The sequence below is a fragment of the Chiloscyllium plagiosum genome, chromosome 7 (genome assembly GCF_004010195.1).
Source record: "Chiloscyllium plagiosum isolate BGI_BamShark_2017 chromosome 7, ASM401019v2, whole genome shotgun sequence".
In the NCBI taxonomy this organism is placed as follows: Eukaryota; Metazoa; Chordata; class Chondrichthyes; order Orectolobiformes; family Hemiscylliidae; genus Chiloscyllium; species Chiloscyllium plagiosum.
The window spans coordinates 31,594,317-31,621,522 of record NC_057716.1 but is presented as its reverse complement, the minus strand read 5'-3'; the positions used below and the strand labels follow the sequence as shown (position 1 = coordinate 31,621,522).

Here is a 27,206-nt window from a genome sequence, read left to right as displayed (position 1 = left end):
CAGAACAACTCAGTTTTGAGTCAAGTGGTAGACCTAATCCTGAGTGGGAGGATCAGTCATGGAAACAACCCTGAAGTGTGCCCTTACCTGTCCAGTTGGTGGGAGTGGTCCATATCAGATGGGTGTTTAATTTGGGGAATGATAGTTGTTATCCCTCCCCGGATAAGAGGAAAGGTGCTGAAGCAAGTGCACCAAGGGTAATCTAACATGATGTAAGCGAAAGAAATAGCCAGGAGTTACTTTTGGTTGCTGAAGGTTAGCTCCAAAATTGTAGAGAAAGTGGAATCGTGCGCATTGTCACACTTTCACACATAGGAATGGCCTCAATCAACACAAAATCAATAGAGGGATGGATGTTACTAGTGGTTGTAGATCTCTACTCCAAATGGCCTGAGGTGGGTGATTATGAAGTTGGCATCAGCAGAAGCAACGTTAGACCAAATGAATGATGAAATATTTGCCACGTTTGGGGACCCCAAACAAGTTGTGAGTAATAGTGGTCCACAGTGGCAAAAAAGTTCGGGGAATACCCAGAATATCACAAAGTCAGACACGTGAGATCAGTTTGGTATCACCTTTCGACAAACAGCCTGGTGGAGAGATTTGTACAAACCCTGAAGCAAGTCTTAAAGGCCTCACGAGGGAAAGGTTCACCAGGATGGTAAACCGACAAGTTCCTCAGCATGTCAACACCAATGGTAGAGGCTGACATTAGTATTACTGGCAGAGAACATCAGAGATGTCCACATTGGAACTCATGCACGAGGGATTGGTTGGATGTTTGGCTGGTCTGTAACAAAGTAACGTGAACAATGAGGGTTCAATACCTCTACCTGCTGAGGTTACCATGAAGGTTTCACCTTCTCAACATTGCCCTCACCTGAGGCATGGTGACTCTCAGTTTAAACCACCACAGCATTTCTCTGTAATGAGAAAGCAATCCTCCAGAACTGTAGCTACATTACTTACCCCAGCATTTGGGTAGGTGTCATGGACAACAGAGATAGGTGATCAAATTATTTTACAGACCTCCCCTCATAGCCATAACCGAGATGGTTTTTAATTTGTTTCTCATTTCTTATCCTTTTTAAAAATAGGTAGCAATATGTTTCCTCGAACACTATTTGTGAAATAATTTTTTAAATGACCTGCAGCAACTGTTAATAATATATATTAATGAAAGGGATACAAACATTTGTTGATTATCCTGATACCACCCTGGCCAGCACAGAGTTATGCACCCACCTTCTGGGTGCACTCAGTGCCCAGGAACATGATATTTTGATGTTGTGCTTTTGATATTAGAACTTGTTTGCCCTTAAAAATGATTTGTCTTGATGTACCAAGTTTGCCTCTGCCTGGCCAAAATGAACAAATCTCAGATACTCCTTTAACACTGTCTCCTTGAAAAGAATCTTTTGCAACTCATGCAGTTGCTCACAGTTGTCGATTACAAGTGATCATACTGACTGTGATCCAAATGTAACACATTAGCTTCAGAGTCATATTTACTGATTAATTGTGTCGTCTATGGTCTGTTCAACCAGAGTGGGTGTGACTTCAATCACATGAATTGTGACTACATCAAGGCCTGGCAATACTGACAGTACTGCTAGACCTTTGATACCTACCAGCCAGAAGATTTCAAGAAATCAAAAGGAGCTTGTATGTTGGCACTGTGTTGTGACTGTGCTAATACATGGAATTGGTGATCTGGTATAAGCTATGAGATGGTCTCTTGTGGGGGGGGGGGTGCACCATGGAATTCCACTTGCTGAGGTACGTATCTTTCAGGATGTCTAGTGGTAGTATGTTGGCATCACTTCTGTGTTGATCTTAGCTTTTAGTGTCCATCACTGTGCTTTCTCAGGTTTATAAACATCTGATCACTTTACACTAGAGATCTCCACCCCACAAGTCGCAATCAACTGGTTGATCACAGAATGGCTGACAGTCAATCTCAGTCTCATTCTGTAATAAATTGCTCGTGTTCCCTCTAACACTGATTGCTGTGATGCTCCCTGACTTCCGTTTCCAGAAACCTTGCTTGGAGCTCGGAGGTTCTTGCAGGATGAAGAGACGTTAAGCGGACTGCTGCTCCGCCCAAGTGACGGAAGCTGACTAGGAGCCCCAGAAAGAAATACTGACCACAGAGGTGACCTCCTGTGTCTCCGCACTTGAAAGCAAGCAGCATGTTCCAGAGGTGCAGAGCCAGAGGCCTACCTGCAGTATGACCAAAGGCAGAGAGACATGATGAATCACAAAGTGAAGCAACTGCAGGGTAAAGCAGCTTCCAGAACTGCATTTAAAAATCACAATAGGCTGCAGAATTTATGCTTGAATTTTCCCAATTTTAAAATAAGCTGTGCACTTGGCTGTTTAACAACTGTAGTACACATCTCTAACCAAGGCTTGTATTTGACTGTGGGCTAATAGTTAGTGCTACCTGCTTTTTATCTTAGTGAAAAATACATCCCTGGCTAGTGATAATGATGAGGGATGAACCTGGATCATCCAAAAATAAACTGAAAATATGCAACTTGCATGTGGAATGGGAAAATAAACTTCTGTTCACAATGTTAAAAGATAACAGCAATTGCCTCATATCTCACCAAAGTATATCAACAGGTAAAAAGGGATATTTGGAATGGCAATTCACAATGATGCATGGAAAATTTAATGATAGTTCTCTCTTGCTTTCAACAAAGAAAGTTGATGAGCTGAAGGCCATTTGACAGCTCAACAGTCAGTATTTTCTTCTAAACCAGCAATGAAAGGTAAGGCCTGCACTGAAGCATTATGTTGCTTTTGTCGCTTTCTGGCAAAACGAAATAAATCATTCAGAGATGGCGAAGTAATTAAAGGAGCAATGACTGTGGTCACTGACTCTTTATTCAAAGAATTTTAAGAACAAGAAAGAAACAATATTATGTCTTTTGCTGCTTACACTGTAGCAAGATGAGTGGGATCTTTGTCTGTGGACATCTTTCAGCGACGAAAGCAAGAATTGAAGGAATGTGAACGCTTCTCGCTGTAGGTCGATGAACTAATCGACTTGACCAATGCAGTCCAGCTGATAGTTTTTGGGTGCATTAGGACCTAACAACCAAAGAGGATCTTGTCATTTGTATGCCCATTAAAGAGAAAACAAGGAGAAAGAACAAAAAGGATATAATATCTATAATAAATTCAAGAGGTGTGTGGTTGATAAAAGCAGGATTCAGCTGTAGCAAGAGATATAGTGGATCCAAGAAATATAGTGGATCCAGGAGATACAGCTACAGCAGGAGAAACAGGTGCACCAGGATATAATCTGAACCCTAACCCTATTTGCAATGGGAGAAACAGCTGTACTAGAAGAAATAGCTGCAATGGGAAACAGCTACAAAAGGGAGCAATAGCTGCTGTAGCAGAAGCAGCTTTTCCAGAAGTTACAGCTGAACCAACAGCTTCTCTAGGAGGTATGGCTGCATCAGGAGGAACATCTGCACTGAGGAATATAACTGCGCTAAGAGATAAAGCTGCATGGGGTGAAACAATTGCTCCAGGAGATACAGCTGCACTGAATGGATTTGGAGATGCCGGTGTTGGACTGGGGTGTACAAAGTTAAAAATCACACAACACCAGGTTATAGTCCAACAGGTTTAATTGGAAGCACACTAGCTTTCGGAGTGACGCTCCTTCATCAGGTGATTGACAATCAATTCTTCAATGTATAATTTCAGTTACATCACACTGCAAATTTTTGCTATAAATTCTGTGTTACGATCGAGCCCTCCACAATCACCTGATGAAGGAGCGTCGCTCCGAAAGCTAGTGTGTATCCAATTAAACCTGTTGGACTATAACCTGGTGTTGTGTGATTTTTAACTTTGTACACTGGATGGAACAGCTACACCAGGAGAAATAGTTACACCAGAAAATACATCTATTCCAGAAGAATTGACAGCACCAGGAGATACAGCTGAAAAGAGAGATACAGCTGCAAAAGGGAGATACAGCTGCTCCAAAAGTAACAGCTTCACCAGGAGATACAGCTACTTCAGGCTATACAGCTGCTCCAACAGTAACAGCTTCACCAGGAGATACAGCTACTTCAGGCTATACAGCTGCTCCAACAGTAACAGCTTCACCAGGAGATACAGCTACTTCAGGCTATACAGCTGCTCCAAGAGATACAAGAGCTGCACTAGAGGAAACATAGAAGATTGGAGAAATATAGAGGAAAGGACCAGGATTACTCATTTAATCCCTCAAGATTGTTTCATCATGAACATGGGTGATCTTGATACCCTAATCCTGCCCTCCCAACATATCCTTAAACCCTTTAGCTACAAGAGCTATATTTAACTTTCTTGAAAACACAAAAGGTTTTGGCCTCAACACTTTCTGTCATGTATTCCACAGGCTCAGCATTCACTGAGAGAAGAAATTTAGCCTCATTGCAGACCTAAAACGTTCATCCTTTCTCCTTAAATTATGTCCCCTGAGTTTGGACTCCCCACCACTGGGAACATTGTTCCTGTATCTAACCTGTCCAGTCCTCTTAAAATTTTATACGGTTCTCTAACACCTCTCCTTAATGTTCTAAACACCAGTAAATACAATCCAAATGGATTCATTCTCTCCCTATACATCAGTCCTGCCATTCCAGGAATCAATCTGATAAACCTTAGCTGCCTTCCTTGTCTAGCAAGAACATCCTTCCTCATATAAGGAGACCAAAATTACATACAATATTCTGGGCGTGAACTCGCCTATAGAGCCCTATATAATTGCAGAAAGTGATGCTTGGTCCTGTACTCAAATTCTCTCACTGTGAAGACAAACGTACAGTTTGCTGCACTTCCACAGTTACTTTCAGTGACTGGTGCATGAGGACACCCAGGTCTCATTGAACATTGCCCTCTCAACTTACAATCTTTCAAATAATAATCTGCTTTCCTATTTTTGATACCAAAAATCCTCACATTTAGCCACATTATTCTGCATCTGCCCTATATTTGCCCACTAATTCAGTCTGTCCAAATCACATAGCAACATCTGTCATCCTTCTCACAGCTTACCCTTCACTCAGCTTTGTGTCACTTTTTGTAACGAATTGGATGAATTGGATGTGAATATAGGAGGTATGGTTAGTAAGTTTGCAGATGACACCAAAATTGATGGTGTAATGGACAGCGAAGAAGGTTACCTCAGATTGCAACAGGATCTTGATCAGATGGGCCCATGGGCCAAGGAGTGGCAGATGGAGTTTAATTTAGATAAATGTAAGGTACTGCATTTTGGTGGGGCAAATCAAGACAAGACTAATACACCTAATAGTAGGATGCTGGGGAAAGTTGCCAAACAAAGAGAACTTGAAGTGCAGGTTCATAGCTCCTTGAAAATTGTGTTGTAGGTAGATAGGATAGTGAAGAAAGCATTTGGTTGCCTTTATTGGTCAGTGCATTGAGCATACGAGTTGGGAGGTCATGTTGGAATATTGCACTCAGTTCTGGTCTACCTGCAATAGGAAAGATGTTGTGAAACTTGAAAGGGTTCAGGAAAGATTTACAAGGATGTTGCCAGGGTTGGAGGGTTTGAACCATGGGGGGAGACTGAATAGGCTATTTTCCCTGGACTATCAGAGGCTGAGGGGTGATTTTATAGACGTTTATAAATCATGAGGGGCATGGATAGGGTGAATGGTCAAGGTCTTTTCCCCAGGGTATGAGAGTCCAATACTAGAGGGCACAGGTTTAAGGTGAGATGGGAAAGTTTTAAAAGGGACGTAAGGGACAACATTTTCACGCAAAGCATGGTGCATGTATGGAATGAGTTGCCAGAGGAAATGCTAGAGGCTGGTACAATTGCAGCATTTAGAAGGCATGTGAATGGGTATATGAATAGGAAGAGTTGAAAGGTTTATGTGCCAAATACTGGTAAATGGGACTAGATTGATTTAGGGTATCTGGTCAGCATGGGCTAGTCGGAATGAAGGGTCTGTTTCCATGCTGTACACCTCTATGGCTCTACCTGCAAATTTTGAGACATTGTATTTAATCCTTCATCTAAACCATTGACACATGTTGTGAATAGCTGGGGTCCTGGTACCAATCCCTGTGGTTCTCCACTTGTCTCTGCCTGCCATTCAGAAAAAAAACGTAACTCCTACTCTTTGTTTCCTGTCTGCTAACCAATTTTCTATCCACCTTAATACACAACCCCAGTCCCATGTGTTTTAATATTACACATTAATCTCTTATGCAGCACTTTGTTAAAGCCTTCTGAAAGTCCAAATAAATAAACCATATCCATTAGGCTGGGTGCTGGCAGGTGGGACTAGATTGGGTTGGGATATCTGGTTGGCATGGATGGGTTGAACCAAAGGATCCGTTTCCATGCTGTACATCTCTATGACTCTATGATTATAATCAACTCTACTAATTAAATCCTCGAAGAATTCCCATACATTCAAATATGACTTCCCTTTTGTAAATCCATCCTGACTGTGTCTGATTCTATCACTGTTTTCTAAGTGCTCTGTCATAAAATCCTTGATAATAGACTCTAACATCTTCCCCAAAATGACATCAGATTCACTGGTCCATAATTTCCTGTTCTATCTCTATCTCCCTTTTTAAACAGTGGTCTTACATTAGCTTCCTTCCATTCCATAGGAACTGATCAAGTCCAAAGAATCTTTGAAGATGAGCATCCATTATTTCTAGATCCACTTCCTTAAATACTCTGGAATACAGATTATCAGGCCCAGGGGATTTATGAGCCTTCAATCTCATCATTTCCCCAGGACCATTTCTCTGCTAATACAGATTTGCTTTGGTTCCTCCCTCTCAGTAAACCCAGCGCCATCATTTCTAGGATGTTACATTTGCCCTTCTTTGCAAAGAAAGAAGTAAAGTATATATTTCGTCATCAGTCATTTCTTTGTTCTCCATTATTCATTGTCCCATTTCTGACTGTAAGTGATGTACGTTTGTTGTTACCAATGTTTTACTCTTTACATACCTATAGAAACTTTTACAGTCAGTTGTTATGTCCTCTCCAAGCTTACCTGTACTCTATTTTCTACTTCTTAATCAATCCCTTCATCCTGCTTTACTGATTTTTAAGCTGTTCCCAATCCTCAACTCTATTGATTTTTCTTGCCCATTTGTATGCCTCTTTTTTTCATCTAATACAACCTCTAACTTCCCTCATAAGCCATGGTTTGGCCACTATTCATTTTGCACTCTTGCGCCAAACAGGAATAAAAACTTTTTGTAGTTGTCCCATTCAATTTTTGAATGTTTGTCACTGCCTACCTACTGTCATTCTTTTCAGTAACATTTCCCAAACCATCATAGCCAAGTTTAATTCTGATACAATATTACAACATTTAATACTTAAATGATAACTCAACACCTCATTTCATCATAGTGTCCCTTATCAAGATTCGGGACCCTAGAGTCAGAATCAACTACCTCACCTTTCTGTCCTTTGTTCTTGTTCTTGAATCAAGTCTTTTGACTCCTTGCATAGGTTCCTGTCCCACTGCTAATTTAGTTTAAACCCTCCCCAATTATTCCAGCAAATCCTCCCTTGACAGCATTAGTCCATGTCCTGCCCAGTTTGCGTTGGTTCCACCTCCCCCAGAACCAGTCCCAATGCCCCAGGAGTCTGAAACCCTACCATTCATATCATCACTTTAGCCAAGTGTTCATCTGATATCTGCTGCTATTTCTATATTGACTAGCATCTTGGCACTGGGAGTAATCCTAAAATACTTTCTTTGAGGGCCTACTTTTCAGCTTGCTTCCAAATTTCCTATACTCGGTTTTTAGGACCTCATCCCTTTTCTTAATCTATATCAACCTTGCCCTTTACATGAGGCACAGTGACTGTCAGGTTAAACTCTCTCTTCAAAGTTTGTGCGAAGATTTGTAGCTCGGGTGCTCGTTGTTGTGGTTCTGTTCGCCGAGCTGGAAGTTTTTGTTGCAAACCGGAAGCGGCAGGGACAGACCACTATAAACACCGGAGGAAACATCAAAGAAGTGCTTCGCAGGAGGCTCCCTGATGATGTCGCCTAGCCAGGGGACGAAACGTTTGCAACAAAAACTTCCAGCTCGGCGAACAGAACCACAACAACGAGCACCCGAGCTATAAATCTTCGCACAAACTTTGAACACTTACGGGCAAGAGACGCTACGACAAGCCAGGAAATGGGAATCCTGCGCTAACCGACTAACCGCCACATACGAACAACTCCGGTTCCTACACGAATGCCGAAAGAATCGAATCCTTCCACAATGTGTCAGATACAGACCGCCAGTCAACAACACACAAGCCAGGGAAACAGCCAAGCAGAACGGATTCAGGATGATATGCAACAAAAACTTCCAGCTCGGCGAACAGAACCACAATAAACTCTCTCGAATGAGAAAGCAGCTGTATGGTCCTCTAGGACTATGGCAATTTTGCTTTTATTTGCTAGTTTACTCTGAAAGTTTATTTTCTCTCTCTTTGTTTTGGTCATCTTTTTATTGGTCCCTAAAACTTCCCCAAGCTTCTGGCTCACCAACAATTTTTGCCATTTTCTATGGTTTTTTTTCTTTCCATTTAATACTATTGTTAACTTCCCTTGTGCTAAAGGTTATTCCTCAAATGATCCGGCTAAGTAAGCACTTAACACTATTAAAGGTTATAGGAGCTACTCAGATGCTTTTGCTGGAGAAAGATGTAACTTTTCCTGCAGCCAGTGTATTGAAAGCCAATGATTTAATGAATGGAATAAATGAAGAACATATGCCCATTCCTATGCATAATGTGCACTTAGAATGTGACCCATTGTCTGCACCACCGATGGCTGGAATTGCTCAGAAATTATCCATGGATGGAGTTGAATTACTTCTCGGTAATGATTTGGCCAGAGTGAAAATAGTACCATGTCCATAATCACAGATAGCCTAATTGTGGTTAAAGAAAGGGAACAGTTTACAAGATCAAGTTCAGATACTTTTCCATCACGTGGGGTGACCAGAGCAATAACTAAAGAAAATCCATCATGAGAGATCAAAGTGAAAAGAAAGCAAATGTTAGAATAGCTGTGTCTTTTTCTTTAAAAATGTGAATAATTTAAAAGAAGTGTATTTTAAGTCTTACTCAATTGAGGCTGAACAAATAGATCAGAAGTTCAGCAATTCAGCCCCCACCAAAACCTAGTAATGAAAAATCTTTTCACTTCGCCCTTATCACGTGACACGGCTGCACCATGAGGATGGCTGCATTGACCAGTCAATGGCGAGTGTGTGCGGGGAAGGCATTTCGATGCTAGAGGTCTGTACTTGCAACACCTAGGAATGCATTCAACTGGAGTTAGCAACTTGAGGAGTGAAACAGTTTGAAGATATTACAAGAATGAACATGGCATTTCATGCTACTGGAATGCAGCCTGAGGTTTGTGTAGCATTATTGAGGGAAGTAAATGAAGTGTCAAAATGGATTCTTATTGAAGGAAATAAATTGTTGCAGCAGTCAGATTCCAAACTCTCATTTATTTATGCTTGTTTTCACGGCATGGTGAACCATGTTGTAGTCTATGATAGATATCCTGTGACATCTTAACACTCAGTCTAGGATGCTTAAAAGATGGAAACCTGTTTGGGTGGGTGGTGTGGAGGGACACAAAGAGTTCTACTTACGATATTACTTCACAATCAAAGAATTAACGCTTGAATGATTTTTATGAATGCTGTTCAACACATTAATGTTCCTTTAGCTTAGCTTCATGAAAATTGATCAATGCAATAGCTTTGTGGGTCAGACAGCCACACAATGGAATCAGAGGAAATATAATTACACATTCCAGGCAAAGTCTGCAGAGTGAAGGATTAGAATATTACTCTTGTTGTGCAATGTTAGGTAATATTCTGGACTTGCAATATAATTTTATTTTATGTCTTTGACTCCAGTTGAAGTCAGCCACTTACACAGTTCGAAGTCATCCTCCGATAGTTTCTCCTGAAGAAGTGGAGGAAGTACAATTGGAGAAGGATGAAATCGAATATAGGATGAACACTGTGGTAAGGAGTCATCAATCCCTGATCCATACAGCAAATTTTCCTACTCCATTTTGCCTGATTTTTGATTAGGGGATGGAAAGTCAGTGGAAAGCTATCCAGCCCCATGACTGAATCACAGTTTCATTATTTCCTTTCAGAACTATATTCAGGTACACAGAGGAAGTGGTAGAGGTGGGTATAATTACAACATTTAAAGGACATTTGGACAGGTATATGGGCAGGAAAGGTTTAGAGGGATATGGGCAAAACGCAGGCAAATCGGACTAATTTTGTCTAGGAAATCTGGTCGGCAGAGACAAGTTGAGCTGAAGAGCTTTTTTCCGTGCTGACTGTATACTTCCTCATTTTCCAATAAAATACAAATAATGACAGTACAGGAATAGTACACCGTTTAAAAGGTCGCCTTTCCTAATGCAGTTTTCAAAGGGTAATGAAAATCTGAAATGCTCTCTGTCGATATATTATTGAGGATGGGAGTCAGTTGAAGGTTTCAAGATTGTTCAGCAAGGGGTATTAAAGGAGGGGGATCAAAGACTGCAAGCTGAAGTTAAGGTGCAGATCAGTCATGAGGTAAATAAATGGAGGGAACAGACTCAAGGGACTGAATGACTTCCTCCTGTCTCCATGTTTGACTATGAGTGGCATTGCATGAGAGTAAAAAATAAAACCATATTTAAATGAAATAGAATTTCTAAGAGTGATGAAAGCAGATTTCATATCTTTCCTAAGCAATCTTACATGCACTTAAAGAATTCATTTATAAGGTCCTTGGAAGAAACCTGGAAGTGGGGCTAAACTGGACAGTGTTTTCAAAGAACTGGCATAGGCCAAATGATGATCTTCTGTGCTGTGAAATTCTGAGATCCCATGATTTATGCTACGTTTCTTGTTTTCCATTTAGAAAGCTAATTAGGTATCTATTATATATGTTACATGTCAGATTCGGGCACTGGTTCAGAGGGCCACAATTTCAAGGCTATCAAAACATGAACATTTAATTTGCATTGAGACTTCAGTGCAATACTCAGAGACTGCTGCATTATTGGAGATGTTGTCTTTCAGCTGATAGGTTAAACTAAAATCCCATCCTGAGATCCTACAACACTATTTGAAGGAGACCAGAAAGTTCACTTGGTGTCCTCAACCAAAGCCACAGAGATCAAAAAATCATTTATTCTATTTGTGAAAACTTCTTGAGCATACAATCAGGCACTTGTTTTGCTGCTTAATAACTTTGCAAACTAACTCACCATCTGAAAGTGCATTGACAAACTGATTTATTTATCAGCTTTACATTCTTGTACCTGTATTGCTGCTTTTCTTTGATAAATTCAATTGACATTTAAATCTAAAACATGAGATTTATTTATTTTGTGATGTTTGACCTGTTTCTGAAGATTGTGGAAGTTACAGAAAAGACTTAATAACTAAAGTAATTAACAGAAAAGTACAAGAGCCATTAATATAGCCTCAAGAATTTAGCCAGTGAATACTCAGCCTTGTACGACTGGCAACAGGGAAGCAGTGGTATCTAGATTAGGAGAGGCACAAAAGACTCATTAGCACAATAACCATTTTTCATATGTTTTAGCTTTATTTCTGCTCTTTGTTTTTTTTTAAATTAAAATGCCTCTGAAATTAATTATCATGCAAATGCATTATCTCGATCTGGTCTTTCGCTGGCCAGAAATCAATAATCAGTATATAGTGGGCTGGTGGTTAAACTGCAAAGCGGACCCATTTTCCCCTTTTCACAGCTAACATTTGGACCTATCTTACATCTCTATCCCTCCTTTACCACTATTTTTACTGCATTTGTCTTTTCCTCTGATCATGCTCACCTCCTGTACCACTTGCTCCTCCTAACCTCTGTCACTAGCATAGAAATCATAATTTTCCAGTTCTGTTCAGTTCCAAAGAAGACATACTGGACTCAAAATGTTAACTCTGTTTTTTTTTCTCTCTCTCTCTCCACAGATGCTACCAGACCTGCTGAATTTCTTCAGCACTTTCTGTTTTATATTTCAAAATTCTAACATTTGTATTATTTTGCTTTTGGTTGATTTTGCTTTATTTCCAAATGTAAAGTATTGGTTCTTCCTCTCTGCCCTCTCAAGCACTATACAAATGTACCAAATAGGAATAGAAGTTCAACATTCAACCCCCACTAAGCCTGTTCTGCCATTCCATAAGAGTTATGTTTGTGTTTCGAATTCCACAAAATCCTCTGAGAGAAAATAAATCTCAATTTTGCTCTGAAACAGAAACTCCCTATTTTAAACTAGTGTTCAAAAGTTCTGGATGCACTCACAGGAAGTCAGTGAGTGGTCAGGCTAATATTTACTCTGCTATCAGCAGGTCATTATCATGTTACTGTTGTGAAGCTTGCCATAGGCAAGTTTCCAGTGTTCCAGCACTTTAAAAAGCAGTCATCAGCTGTAAGGTGTTTTAAAGTATCCAGAGTTGTGAAAGGTGCAGCATATTGCAAATCTCCCTTTCTTGCTGGTACAAAGGATGTAAAGTTATCATAGTCCCAAAGTCTCATTAGAGAGAAATGACTGGTAGTGGTTGAACCTGGGGGGGCCGCACACCTCAGGTGAGGGGCATGGTTGGGAAGGCTGGAACTTCATGGTGACTTCAGCCAGTATATCTAGTGCGTATCACCTTGCATCACAAACCAGCCACCCACCCAATTCAGCTAACCGATCCCTGTCTTGCTGGTGTATTATTCTACGGCTTTCTGCAGACCTTCAACCAAATGGCTATTCTTCCTAGGTGAACCTGAAAAAAGCCGTGGGCTAGTAAATTATATAATTGAGAACAACGTGAAATCTGCTGCTAGAAAGGCCCAAGAAATTGAGCAGGGGTGGCAGAAAATCACAGGAGAACACAGAAGAAATCAAAGGGACCCATAAAGGGACATGCAGGTTGGGGGTTCAAAGGAAAGACCAGGGCCAGTGAGGATATTAGGAGGGAGGAGAGATAAGATTCGATTGCTAGGAGGTTTAACATGGTGGAGGTGATGTATTTGTGCTCCTTCAGGATGGTGCATACCATTCATCCAACAGTCCTCACCTTTTAGTGGTTGGGTTGTCCAGGCCTCACACATGCAAGTGTTATGGCTGAATCAAAGAACAATTCATCAGATATGCAGACTCATTAAAGCAATTAACTGAGAGCCCTGGCACTTGGGAGTGGGTGAGTCACCCACACTCCCTCACTCCATTCCTGTAAAAACATAAGTAAGCCACATGCAGTTCTAATTTTAGCTTGCATCCCCATTCAAACTCACTCATTAAAATTAACTCCAAAGAACTTACATTTCTATTGTACCTTTCAAGAGCTAAGGAGCTCTCAAAGTGCTTCACAACCAATTTGGAAGTGCAGATACCAGATCTCTAAACACAACAATATTGCAGGGCCTTACAAACAGTTAATTTGATAAATGACCTGGTCATCTATTTCAGACATGATGGCTGAAGAGTAAGTGTTGGTCAGGATAAATGAAAATCTCAATTTTATGATATTTCAATGTTACCACAGAATATTTTACAAGCACCTGTAAGGGCACACAGATGTATTATCCAACACTTCCTGACAGTACAGTGTTCTCTTAGGACTAGACTGTCATGTCAGCTCAGATTACATGCTCAAGTGTCTGGAATACAGCTAAAGCCACCAATCTCTAATTCAAAGGCAACAAAGGTATCACTGAATTAAGGATAATACCTGCTCCCAGCTACAGTCCATTTTCTGCCAGTGATTGCTATAGAGAAACCCACTAGTTCATCTAAAAACAGCTCACAGCATTGATCAGAGATTGAACCAGGTAGCCTTTGGACTGGTTAGTTTAGTACCTTTACTGGTGAAGCAATTCATTGTTGAATTTGCTTCAGAATCTCAGAACACTTCCCTGTTAGCCTGTTAAAGATTAATTGTATTTGAAGATGAATATATTTGCATTGCCGATATATTACCATGCTAAATATTTAACTCGTAACTCAGAGTTGTATGAAAATGCAGCCAGGGTCCCTGAAGCTGTATAAATTATGCAAATATAAAACAATAAATGAAAGTGTAATTTAATATCTTTGCATTTAGATTCGGTCTACAAAATATACTGTACAAAACCTATCAACTTTCTAAACCAGCGCTTCGAAGTTCCAAACTCACCGCATACATTATCCAAAATCTGTTAGCTAAAACCATGGGATTTTCATATGGTTTCTGATTTCACTCTTAGAATAAGATTTGGAATTTATGAGGGAAGATTCTGTATGATCATTTTTCAAAACTCTTTTGCAACAAATCCCGATGAAATTGGATAGTCCCTGACTGCAGGACGCAGATTGTGTAATTAGCTTGTGCCCATTCAGAGTAATATAGGCAGTATGCAAACTTCATTCTACCTGCTAATTAAATGATTATGGTGTGCGGCAACATTCCGAATGCGCTATTGTATGATGCATCAGCAGTAGCAGGTTTCTGGGAAGGCAGCACCATTTGAAGTTAACCTGCACTACTTAAACCAAATCATACATCTTAAAGGTGGGCTGCATTTCTGGCTGCTACAGGGGCTTGAAGTAATAAAATAGAAGTTTATTTGCAAGACCCTACTTAACAAAAAAAGATGCAACAGAGCAGAGTCGTACCCAAAATTCCCCAGTACAACAATGGAGTTCATGCTGCCCAAGGTGAACAGGAGGAAAGAAGTCCTCTTCCTTTACAGGGGGCCAGGACACCCTCCAGGCAGAATGTCATGAGAAACAAGATTATGAAGCTCAAGAATCCACATTACGACTGAGTTATCTCTCACAGTTCTTTTGATTTTAGCAATGATGACAAGCTGTTATCTCTAGGACTTTGATAATTCTTTGATGGAATAGCTGGTCAGATGGACTTAAGATCTTTTCTTGCATTGGAATTCAGGATGGTAAGGGCTGCGCTGCTCTCACTGTAGCAAACTTCAGCTCAATCATTCCGAGGATGTGTCAGGTGGTTTATCTCTCAATTGAAAATTTCCTGGTGGCACCCTGGCTCAATAATGCAACAATCTCACTACTCCAAAAGCAACATTGGCTTGCAAAACCTTAAAATGTGAACTAGTTGATTTTTCCAAGTTTTAGAACTCTCCTGCTATCTCAGCTATGTAGCACTGACTGACAATGACTCCAGTTTATAGTCCAAATTGAAAAAATATGTGGTCCCTTACACTTCTATGAGAAGGTGCAGATGTTGGACATAAAAAGGACTGCCTGCAACTATCTAGCTTGTGAAGACAATGGTGCTAATTGAGAAATATACAAATGAACAATATTTTACCAGCTGCTTGGCAGAGCTGCAGAGTGAGAGAAAGAAAATGGTGTGAGCAAGGACTGGAACTGTCTCTCTCTCTCTCTCGCTGTCTCTTTTCCCCCCTCCCCCCAGACACCTCCCCTCACCCATCCTTCTTGTCATCGCAAAAGTTAACAATCCTTTTAGTATTATATCCTTTATCTAATTTTGCTTCTTCTCATATTTTCCATCCACATGAATTATTTCAAGATTCTCTGTATTGAATGTCATTGGTTGTGCATCCACCCATTCCCTCATCGGCTTAGTGCTTGAGGCCTATCATTCTCCTCTTTACAGATCATAAGCCTTCCAAGTATTGTGTCTTGATGATTTTTCTTTCATTATTGAATGATAAATAATGGCCAGGACACTGGGCAGAACTTCCCTGTGATTTCCAAAATCGTCCCACATGATCTTTCTATCCACCTGCAAGGGCAGATGGGTCAGCAGTTTAACAGCACACCTGAAAAATGGTGCAACTCTCCTTTTGTATTGCATTGAAGTGTTAAACTTGATTTTGCATTCAATTCTTCAGAGTAGAACTTCAATCCACAACCCTCTCACTTAGAGGCATGAATACAACCAACTGGGAGAGCAACTGTTGTTAGCAGCTACCAGATTTGAGCGGAAATATTATCCAGAATGTGTGCTATGGTTATTTTGTTACTGGAAAGCAGTAAAGCAATATGTTCTTCATATAAGAACTGTAATAGTTGTGACACACTGTTGGGTTTACTATTCTGCTGCTATTCTGCATAGGCATGATTTTATAATTCATGATTTGATGAAATGAGCAGAGTTCTATGGAAGAACGATCATTTAACCAATCTTTTGGGGTTCTTTGAGGAAATAGCAAGTGCTGCAGATAAAGGGGAAAAGGTGGTTATACTGTGCCTTAACTGGTACAGTGCAGTGATAGTCATGCCCCTCAGTTCCACAAGTCATTCTAAAAAGTAGAAATGTATGAAATCCCACTGAGACCACCAAAGTGACCAATTTGCCTGACTGATGAAAACAATGTACACCAACTTTTGAAAACAGCTCTATTTATTGTAAGACATTTGACTTTAACATAAACTAGAGAAAAGAAAGGATTTTAAATGATCTATGTCTCCATAGGTGCTGCCAGACCTGCTGAATCTTTCTAGCAATTTCTGTTTTTGTTTTTGATTTCTAGCATCTGCATTTCTTTGTTTTTGTGCATGTGGCATGTTGAGAGTTGCCCTTGCTGTCAACCACCCTCACCTACCCTCTAATCTCCAGCCCATGGATCCATCCTATAATTATCACCTCGGCCCCCCTGCGCCTCTGGTGACTGTTGTTCCTACAACAGCCATCACCACCCTCGTGCACCAATGAGCAAAAGAGCTGACAGCCAGCATCTCTCAATCCAGCTGGATTTTCCCAACCAGGGCTCCTCAATTCCAGGGAAGGTCTGCAAATGGCCACTTAAATAAGTGAGCAACTCCATAAATTCCACCTCCTGAACCCTTGGCAAAATCTCCCTTTAACCTTAGCCTTTGCTCTAAGTACAAGCCTATTGTTGAAACTTCCCACAGAAGCAAAAGCCAGCATCCCTTTCACTGATGCAGTGAATTCATTTACCATTTCTATAGCTTTCATGCTTCAAAAAGGATGTCATAGTCAGATTTTAACACAATATTCCACAAGATGTCTGATCAGTGTTTTAGAACACATCAGGCATACCATCATTTCCTTGCTTTAGTACTCTATGGGGAACATCATACTCTCTACCTGCCACCACTCCATAATTGAAATTGGGAATTCACTGTGGAGGAAAGCAGGCATAGACGTGTGGCCAATGAGAGGGAAGCAAGCAATTTAAAGCACCACAAAACTGTCTCTTTCATTTGTCTCTATGAAGATTCATAGCTTTAGGGAACTTGGCAATTCCGCAGCTACTTCAAAATGTTGTATGTAAAAAATCCTTAGTTTTGTTTGACAGACAAATCTAGGCTACAGCATCTACATAAAAAATCAACATAATTGCACTTCTTTGGCCATTTTGTTACAGAAGGAGCGTGCAGCAAGGGAACTGCGCTGGAAGTTAGATTATCACCTACCCGGTTACACTGCGATGTTAGCCTCCAGACAAAATGCAGGTGGGTTCTCTACCTCGTACATGTTATCAGTCACTCAATGAATAGCCCATTTCCCAGCGGAAGGCTATATTCTTTTCTCAAAAATAAAACTCCCTGAAATTAATTAGACAATGTCACGCTTGATTTTATCTTATTTGGAAATAATTTATTACCCTTTCTGCAGGATCTATTAGTGTACAGATCAGTGTAATTATTCATTTGCAAAAAAGCTCAAGGGTAATTAGATGGAAGAAGCTTTAACACCCAATTGTATTCATGTCCACATTCGGGAACACTGTTACATAAAGCAATAATTGGCCACTGATTTTGACTACAAGGACCATATCATCAACAGAAAGAAACAGTCAATTTCTGTGCAAAACATGCCATGTTTAGTAGTACAGCATTTGATTTGACACAAGTATTTCAATTCATAATTGCTTCAATTCAGTGATTTCCCTGTTTTGGTACTTGTAATTCAGGAGGACATCCTCTCAAATATTAATGAATGCTGACTAGATTCTCACACAATTTATTGGGATGAATCTTCCCAGATTTTGGTGAAATGTTAATACTGGGAAATTTCAGGGAGCTTGTAAACCCCTGTGACTGCTCTCAGACATTTCTCCAGTGTTCACCGAATTAATTATGTATTACACCTCCACAGTGTCACTCTTTCTCAATCTCACATGCAACAAAGTTGGAAGTCTTTGCTGCTCATGGGACTTTATGACATTTCTGCTGAGCCTGCCATATTTAAATATCAGTTGTGCATCATTTCAAACACTTCAAGCTGAGAACTGCACTTAGTCTTGCTGTGCAGTTCCAAACAAAGCTGAGCAAGGCAGGTTAGCACCCCATTCACAGACAGGGACTTGATGGTCTTTGTGGATCAGGTGATAGAGAAGTGGTTCTCTTTCCCAAGATTATCAGAGGACACTATGACACATAGTTTTGCTAGCCTAGTCTGAAGGAGTTACCTGGTCAGTGTAGATTAACGGCCCAGAGGAATATGCATCAATACACCAAGAAAGTTAATCATTTCTGGGTTTATAAGGTTAAATGCCACCATTTCCTCTCTGCTACCTCACGCTCACCCTAACTCTGGCATTGCACCCATCTCCCATCAAGGCTCATAGTGGACCATTCTCACTATTGCATGCAGCATGGCTCTCACCCACCCCATGCTCCTTTCCTTCCCTCTGCTCTTCTTCCTCACTCACTTGGGACACCTCACCAACTTTCCTGATTGAGGATAGATTAGCCCGTGACTGATTTCTGTGCAGCTCCCTGGCTGACTTACGTATTCTTCAGACTGGTTGCACTCATCCTGCAAGACTGACCATGGCCCAGTTATGTGAGGACATACATTCACAGACCCTGATCACATCAAACACCTGACTACTTTTGGCTAAAACCCTGGACTGAGATCCAACAATACTCTTGATTAACTTTGGTGACATCCACCTGACAGATCACTGTCCTCCTTGAGTCAACTAAGAACTATTCCCCTTAGAAGGACAAGAGCAGGAGATACATGTGAATATCATTACCTATTAGTTCCCCTCCAAACAACTCACCATCCTGACTTGGAAATGTTCATTCACTGTCACAGGGTTAAAGTCCTGGAATTCCCTACCTAACAGCACTGGGAGTGTTCCTACAGCACATCAACCCAAGTGGTTCAAAACGCAGCTCACTGTCACCTTCTGAAGGGCAACTGGGAATGGGGAATAAGTGATAGCCCAGCCAGTGATGCCAGCATCCCATGAATAATAAATAAAATTGCAGCCTGCTAATTTGAAAATGACCTGTTCATCACTACTCTTTGCTTTCTGTCAATTAACTACTGTCAATTCTGTCATTCATCTATATTAATAAATTATCTTCACTGTTTGTTTTCTTGTATTTAACTTTTTGAATGATGCCTTATCAAATGGATTTTTTGGAATATATGAAGATAGGAACAGAAATAGGCCATTCAGCCCCTCGAGTCTATCCCTTTATTCAATGAGATCATGGCTGATCTGCGGCTGAACTCCTTATACCTGACTTTGGCCCATACCTCTTAAGACCTTCACTTAACAAATATTTATCTATAGCAGATTTAAAATTAACAACTGATCTAATATCCACCACCATTTGTGGAAGAGAGTTCCAAATGTCTACCACTCTTTGTGTGTGGAAATGCTTCCTAACGTGTCCCCGAATGGTATAGGTATTATACATCTACAGGATTTTCTTTATCTATCTTCCTATTTGCAACCGTAAAAAGCATTTGTCAAACACAATTTGTCTTTCAAATACAAAACCATGTAACCTCTGTCTAAGTTCATTTTCAAAAATAATTTGATAACAGATTCCTGCATTTTCCTGACAACAAACGTCAGACTCTCTGTGTTTTTCCTTACCCTTGAGTAGCAGTGTTATATTTGCGAACTTAAATCCATTGGAACTGTTATAGATTCTAACAAATTTTGGTAAACCTAGAATGTCAACACTCCAATTTTCCTTTCTGGAATTCTAAGATATTGATCATTTTTGTCTTTTTACTTTCAGTGTCTCTGATATTTGTTTCCTGTTCTATTAGTAATTACTTTCAACTTCTTATGCTTATTATTATCTTGGTTACTATTTATTGCTTCCATCACTGAAGGTAGTTCGAGGTCATGTTTTCATGCCTCTTTATCAGTCTATTTGTGTGTAAACTATATATTTCAAAATTAATGGACAGATTACAGCAAAATCTGGTACACGGAAAAGGTATGGCCCAAATAAGAACTGATTAGATTATGATGAAGATAAAGTTTCAGATCTAGAACTTGGAATTTTTAAAATGATCCTTTAACGTTGGTAAATAGGGCAAATTGTTTTTTTCAATACTGCGGGATGTTGTGTAGTGTGTTGCTGACTGTTCTGGAATATTGTGAATTGTCTCAGCTGCTGTGATGCAAAAACAAGTAGAGTTTTCAGGACAGATATTTGGATGTGTATTAGACAAAAGCATCCTCAGTGAGATGGAAGTTCTTGCCTTTGTTAGCTTTATAATTACAGTGCATCAACCAGGCAAGGAAAGTGCTCAGGGAAGACCTCTGTAATTATAATAACACTGAGATCACATAGTGGAGCAGTGTTATGAGCTCTATTGGGCACTCTTTTCACTTATCTCTGGTACGTACTTCCTGTCTTCCACCACAAAGACAAGTTTAGAATATTTGCTCAAAATTTCTACAATGTTCTCATTCTCAATGATAATTCCTCCTATTTCTGGCTCCAAAGTACCAAGACTAGCTTATTTGCTCTCTTCTGTGTATCCTTTCAAACTCTCATAAAAACTGTTATTTGAATTCTTGACTAATTGGCTCTTGTACTGTACTTTTGTTTTCCTGAAACAAAGTACAAAAGGGAATAGAATTCAAAACAGGGAAATCTGAAGTAGAGATTTAAATTACTGTTCATGTGTGAAATTTCTCCCTTTGCTATTTAACTTGGAAAGAGTTAATTGTGCTGCTTTCATCTGGGTTCAGACGTACATTCTGGTGTGTCAGCGACCATACTTTGTTTTTTCGTAAAGCATATCTGACATCCCTTTGCATTCCTCACCCCATGTCAGTTTTCCTTTGGACTTTTTGTGGTTGGTCATGATTCACGTACAAAATGTATCCTCTTGAGGTTGGGTTCCCCACTTTCAAAGAGGGATGAAAATGAGATTTCTTCTGCCACACCATTTCTTTTTGATAACACAGGATTCTGGGAATCAATTAAATCAGCCTGGTTTGAGGGTTTGTGAAGAAAATAGAATGCCTGCTGAAAAATACAACATTATGAAAGTAATTATAAATTGGTCCCCTGCATTTAACTATCATTATTTGGTACTGTATTGTTATATAGGTGTATTTTAATTGGAAACATAAGAGCAGGAGTGGGTTAATCAGTCCCACAAAGCTGCACCACCATTCTGGATCACTGACTTCAATATCTTTTTCCCAAACTTTCACCATATTTCTTGAAGTCATTAGTATCTAGAAAGGTATTGATCTCTATGTTAACAGACTCAGTGGCTGAGCTTGCACAAACAAATAGACTTGAAATATTGCAGTTGGGGTGGCAGAGTGGCTCATTGTTAGTACTGTTACTTCACAGCGCCAGGGACCTAGGTTCGATTCCAGCCTTGGCCAACTGTTCCGCGTGAAGTTTGCACATTCTCCCTGTGCCTGCATGGTTTCCTCCAGGTGTTCCGGTTTCTTCCCATAGTCCAGAGCAGGTTAGGTGGATTGGCTGCGCTAAATTGCCCACAGTGTCTGGTGATGTGTAGGCTAGGTGATTTAGCCATGGGAAATGCAGGGGTACAGGATGGGGCGAGTCTGAGTGGGATGTTCTGCAGAGGGTTGATGTGCATTCAATAGGCTGATGGCCTTCTTCCACACTGTAGGGATTCTATGATTCTATGTTGACAATCGCAAATGAAAAACATTGGAGAAACTCAACAGTTTTAACATTTCGAGTTGACATAACTCCTCTTCAGAGCACTGAACTCTCCTGACGAGTCACATTAGACTTGAAAGGTTATCTCTGTTCCTCTTTGCACAGATGCTGCTAGACCTGTCGAGTTTCTCCAGCACTTTTTGTTTTTATTTGAGTTTTCACAGCCTTCCTGGATAGAAATCCCAAAATGCACTGCCCTCTGAATGAGGAAATTCCTCTTCATCTCAGTTATAAATGGTCTGCCCCGTATTCTAAGACTATGTCTTCTGGTTCTAAACAACCCGCTTCTGCCAAACCCTCCACAAATCAGCAGTCCTCCCCAGTCAGGGGAAACAGTCTTTCTGTATGTATCCTTTAAGAACATAGTGAATTACAATTAGATCACCTCTCATTCTTCTAACCCCCAAAGAATACAGGCCCAATCTCCTCAATAGGACAGTACTGCCATCCCAGGTGGTAAAGGTGGCATGGTTGATGTGAGGGAGCATGAACTGAGATAAGGGGATGAGTGTTGACTGGCTTATCTCTGCACCTACACTCCTCTTACACTTTAAGGTAGCTTGCAAACAATACTGCGACCTCCACCCCATCTTGAAAAGACTAAAATGACACATGAAGTCAGGTTTGCTGTTTGTGAATCGTGAGTTTCCCTGATCCAGGGGAAGATTCGGCCTAGTATTGCCACTAAAATTATTGAGAGGTATTTCAAGCTTTCAGTCAGCACCACTATAATATCCCTTACCTTCAGCAGTATGAGATGTGGCCCATAGAATATAAAAGCTGACAAGAAATGCTGAAAATATCACAACATCAGGCAACCAATGTGAGTGTGATTCTTTTCAAAGTACAGTTGAAGAATCATTACCAGGAACCAGTCTGGAGAAGGAAGGAAGAAGTGGTGCTTTGAAAGCAATATAGTAGCTTGTCTGGGAACTGATAAAAACTCATCATCACCTATACCGGCTAGGGGATTGAACAGTCATCCTTCACGAGACGTCAACACTATAGTTCGAAAGGTGTGAACCTCAAGCAACGAGCTCAGCTGTTCTACTTGGAGGCTATTCCTAATTACTGCATTTAACACTAATTAACACTCCTATATTAGCAGTCAGATTGACTATTTAAAAACTGTCATACACCATCAGTCACAGGAATTACCATTGAAACCACTGGTGCATTTATAATGTATGCCCAACTTCCTTTGCACAGTGCAACTCTGTTTGGCAACTACATTAGAACTAGATGTATTTTTAAAAACATTTCAGGAATTATTTTAGCAAAAAAAACATGATTTCAATCATTCCCTGTTGCGACAATCTGTCTCCGTTGATTGTTGAATCCAAAGAGTAAATCCATTGTCGGGTAATCATTTTAATTCTTGAAGCTTGACTGCTATCCCCATGCATTCTAGCTGCAGAGCCCTGAATCATCCAACATGAAGGTGATAACCAAGATCTTTGATTGACTGCAAACAGGGAAGCAGGGGGCAAGGTGTACTTAAACATTCTTGCTAGTGTTAACATAAGGCAGTATGTAATATTCAATGTGTATGCTTCTTATTGTGAGTTAGGCATGCAGCCAGAGATATTTCTTGTCAGCACACTTATTCTGGGGGCTAAGTAAGGGGACACTGGTTAGAGATACAGAGCACGGCGGTGTTCTCTGGTTGCATACCACATTGAAATACTTGGAAGAAGAGAAATAGCTGTTGGACCTGCAGGTGAAATCTCTGGGTTTTACAATGCTGTTTTGGATGCCTTCAGATTAGCAGCAGACTTCTCCCCCAGCTGGAAGAAAGCTCTGCAGGCAACATTTCTGTTGGCAGGAGAAAGCAGTTACAAAGGAAGTGAATGCCAGCAGCTTAGCTCCAAGGCCATGTTTACAATGACATCACAAAGTTGTCAAGGACACTGCTCTTTCATTCTCTGCTCACACCTTCACCTTCACAGAACATGCAGGAGTACAGCTTCAATTGACATCAGGGCTTAATGCTGTGCATGGAATCCATTCTGTCCAACATAGATTAGCCCTATCAGCACAACACTGGCACTCACCGACACATAGCCTTTCCTGACAATCCTCACAGCTGTCACAATAGCATGGAATCTATCACTACCATCATAGAACAGGAATCACTGTTGCAAGCTACTGTGTACTGAGCAAAGACACAGAAGTATTGATGTTCACTTCAAGAGAAGGCAATAGACTTCATGGCTGTCCTCTCTCAGGATGATAGTTTACCAGCTTCCATGTGCCCCACTCCAACAGTGACATCAACTGTCTCACCAAACCAGGCTAAACTGCATTAGCCCACAGCAAGATGGTGCAGCCTGTAGTCAGACCATCAATATCGAAAGCTGCTCAAGGTGCTGAGTACAGCCATTTGAAGTGTTCTCATAGAAAGGTTCATTTCACAAGCTGTAGCTACTGGGATATTTCATAGAATGTTATGATGGGGAAATTAGCACAAAAACTCACTAGAAGTTACAAAGAGAAATTCATGATTATTTCTGTTCATTGTAACTGAGTTGTTTGATAAATTGTTTTTAAACCTTGCTGAAAAGATACACAAATTTGATGCTTTTCCACTTGTACTTGTCAGGACTGACATATACGAAATTAAACTTCAAGAGGGAATACTTTGGAGGTGCTGATTGTTTGGACCATGGTTGACTTGGAAATACAGCAGGATCTGTTAATTGTTAATCTTAGATAGGTGATTAAACTCAGACCAGGTGGATAAGACCATAAGAAATAGGAACAAGAGTAGTCCCTTTGGTCCCCCCCCCCCCCCGAGCCCATTTCCCCATTCAACAGGATCCTGGCTGATTCCTCATGTCCGTTTTTCTGCATTTTCACATAACTCGTGATTCTCCAATTGATCAAGAATCTTTCTATATCAGCCTTAAATAAAGACAAAGACTCTGCCCCCATAACTCTCTGTGGCAGGGAGTTCCAATGAGACACACCCCTCTGAGAGAAGAAATTCCTTCTCATCTCAGTCTTAAATTGTGCTTCTTTATTCTGAAACTATGCCCTCAGGTCTTATACGTTCCCAGGAGGGGAAATATCCTCTCAACATTTACCGTGTCAAGTCCCTAAGAATCTGATATGTTTCAATGAGAGCATTTTCATTCTTCTACACTCCAAAGAGTAGTCTGGACCCTTGTCCACTTAGAAATACAGCAGGATCTGTTAATCATTAGATTAGATTCCCTAAAGTGTGGAAACAGGCCTTCAGCCTGACCAGTCCACACTGACCCTCTGAAGAGTAACCCACCCAGACCCATTTCCCCTCTGACTAATGCACCTAACTCTATGGGCAATTTAGCTTGGCTAATCCACCTGACCTGCACATCTTTGGACTGTGGGAGGAAACCGGAGCACCCGGAGGAAACCCACGCAGACAAGGGGAGAATGTGCAAACTCCACACAGACAATCGCCCTGGAATCAAACCTGGGACCCTGGTGCTATGAGGCAGCAGTGCTAACCACTGAGCCACCGATTGATGATTAAACTCATGCCAGGTGGATAAGACCATAATAAATAGGAACAAGAGTAGTCCATTTGGCCCCTCAAGACTGCTTCTCCATTCAATAGGATCCTGGCTGATTTGACATTCCATACATCCACTTTTTAAATTTGCTCGTGAAACAATCCCATCATACAAGGGATCATCCTAGTGAACCTTCTCTAAACTGCCTCCAATGAAATTATATTTTTCCTTAAATAAGGGAATAAATTCTGATTGTTTGGGACATTGCCAAGGGGAATGCAGTGAGGATGGGCAATCTCCACAAACCTTTCTCAATGAGAAAGATACAACATGTGCACAAACTAATTTTGCCTACGCAGACCAGGTCAGTGGACATGAATATGTAAATTACCCTCAGCACACACAAATGAAATACTCTGTGAAACCAACTGATAAATTTAAATTGGTTTCTGGTATTATTGTTCATGCAGTGTGGATGGTTTAGTAATTGTTGGCCAGCAGCAGAATCACATCTAGCAATAAACATTAAGTTCAGACTTGTACGGTTATGAACTGGTTATGCTTGCAGTTAGTTGCGCATACTCAAAGGGACATGTTGTTTGATATGGTCTACCAGCTGTTGAGGCAGACAGCCAGCATATAGCCAATGTACTGCCAGCTTCACACCTACATTGTTTACCACATTAGTCACCTGTGTGGTGAGCAAAATCTCTTTTTTGATTTGGCCTGGATAATTTGAGTTAGCCTTGGCACCTTTTTGGGTCAAAATGGCAGCCATTGACCCTGTCATGAGTTTGCATGATATATAATAAGTGATGTTTTTAAGCATGGTAGCCATTATCATGCAAGGCAGTCTTTGTGCCAAGCTTACACAGTAAGACGATATCTAAGGCTCTATTCATGATGTTGCCAATAAGGTTAATCTTGTTTCACATGAAACTATGGCAATCGTACTGGATATGCTGACCAGTGAATGTAGACTTGTGGTAGGTCGCTTTAGAGAACTCACTGGCTAATTTCTCATACATCAAGGAAAGGGTGCTCTTTGCTCCATTTCACTGATAAATTTGAGATCAGGATAGGGTTGTGAAGATGTAAAAAAGAATTCTTTTGATACACCTGTAAAATCATATTTTGCAAAAGTGTCACCTACATATTAGAAATATGTTAAGGAAAGGAGGTTAGTGATCATTCCATTGAAGACACCCTCCTGATGGTAACCAACAAAACTGTTAGCAAGAGCTGGACCTAAAAGGGATCTGGTTAAACACCATTTAGCTTGGCATGCATAATGTTGTTAAAACTGAATTCATTTGTGTTACCTGCTCCAAATTGAGCCTTGGAATTAAAGGTGAAGGGTCACAGCTATTCTGCCCATGTTCAAGTTGTGTCCACATGAGTTGATAAAACTCAGTGACAGGCATCTTGTAGAGTGTTGTGGCTTCATTCATTGAAGGGAACTTGAGGTAAGAGAAGTACTACTTGAATACACATGTTATATCAACGAGGTAAAAACAATGACTGCAGATGCTGGAAACCAGATTCTGGATTAGTGGTGCTGGAAGAGCACAGCAGTTCAGGCAGCATCCAAGGAGCAGCGAAATCGACGTTTCGGGAAAAAGCTCTTCATCAGGAATAAAGGCAGTGATCCTGAAGCGTGGAGAGATAAGCTAGAGGAGGGTGGGGGCGGGGAGAAAGTAGCAGAGAGTACAATGGGTGAGTG

At 40.6% G+C, this 27,206-nt stretch overlaps 1 protein-coding gene across 1 annotated transcript in view; it reads left to right on the top strand.

Annotated features, from left to right (window-relative positions):
• The window catches only part of LOC122551443, a 268,783-nt gene that overhangs the window by 164,349 nt on the left and 77,228 nt on the right, over positions 1 to 27,206 (top strand). The window contains exons 6-7 of the mRNA XM_043693364.1: positions 9,955 to 10,065; positions 17,435 to 17,522. Coding sequence (XP_043549299.1) covers positions 9,955 to 10,065; positions 17,435 to 17,522 — 199 coding nt within the window. The remainder of the gene's footprint in view (positions 1 to 9,954; positions 10,066 to 17,434; positions 17,523 to 27,206) is intronic.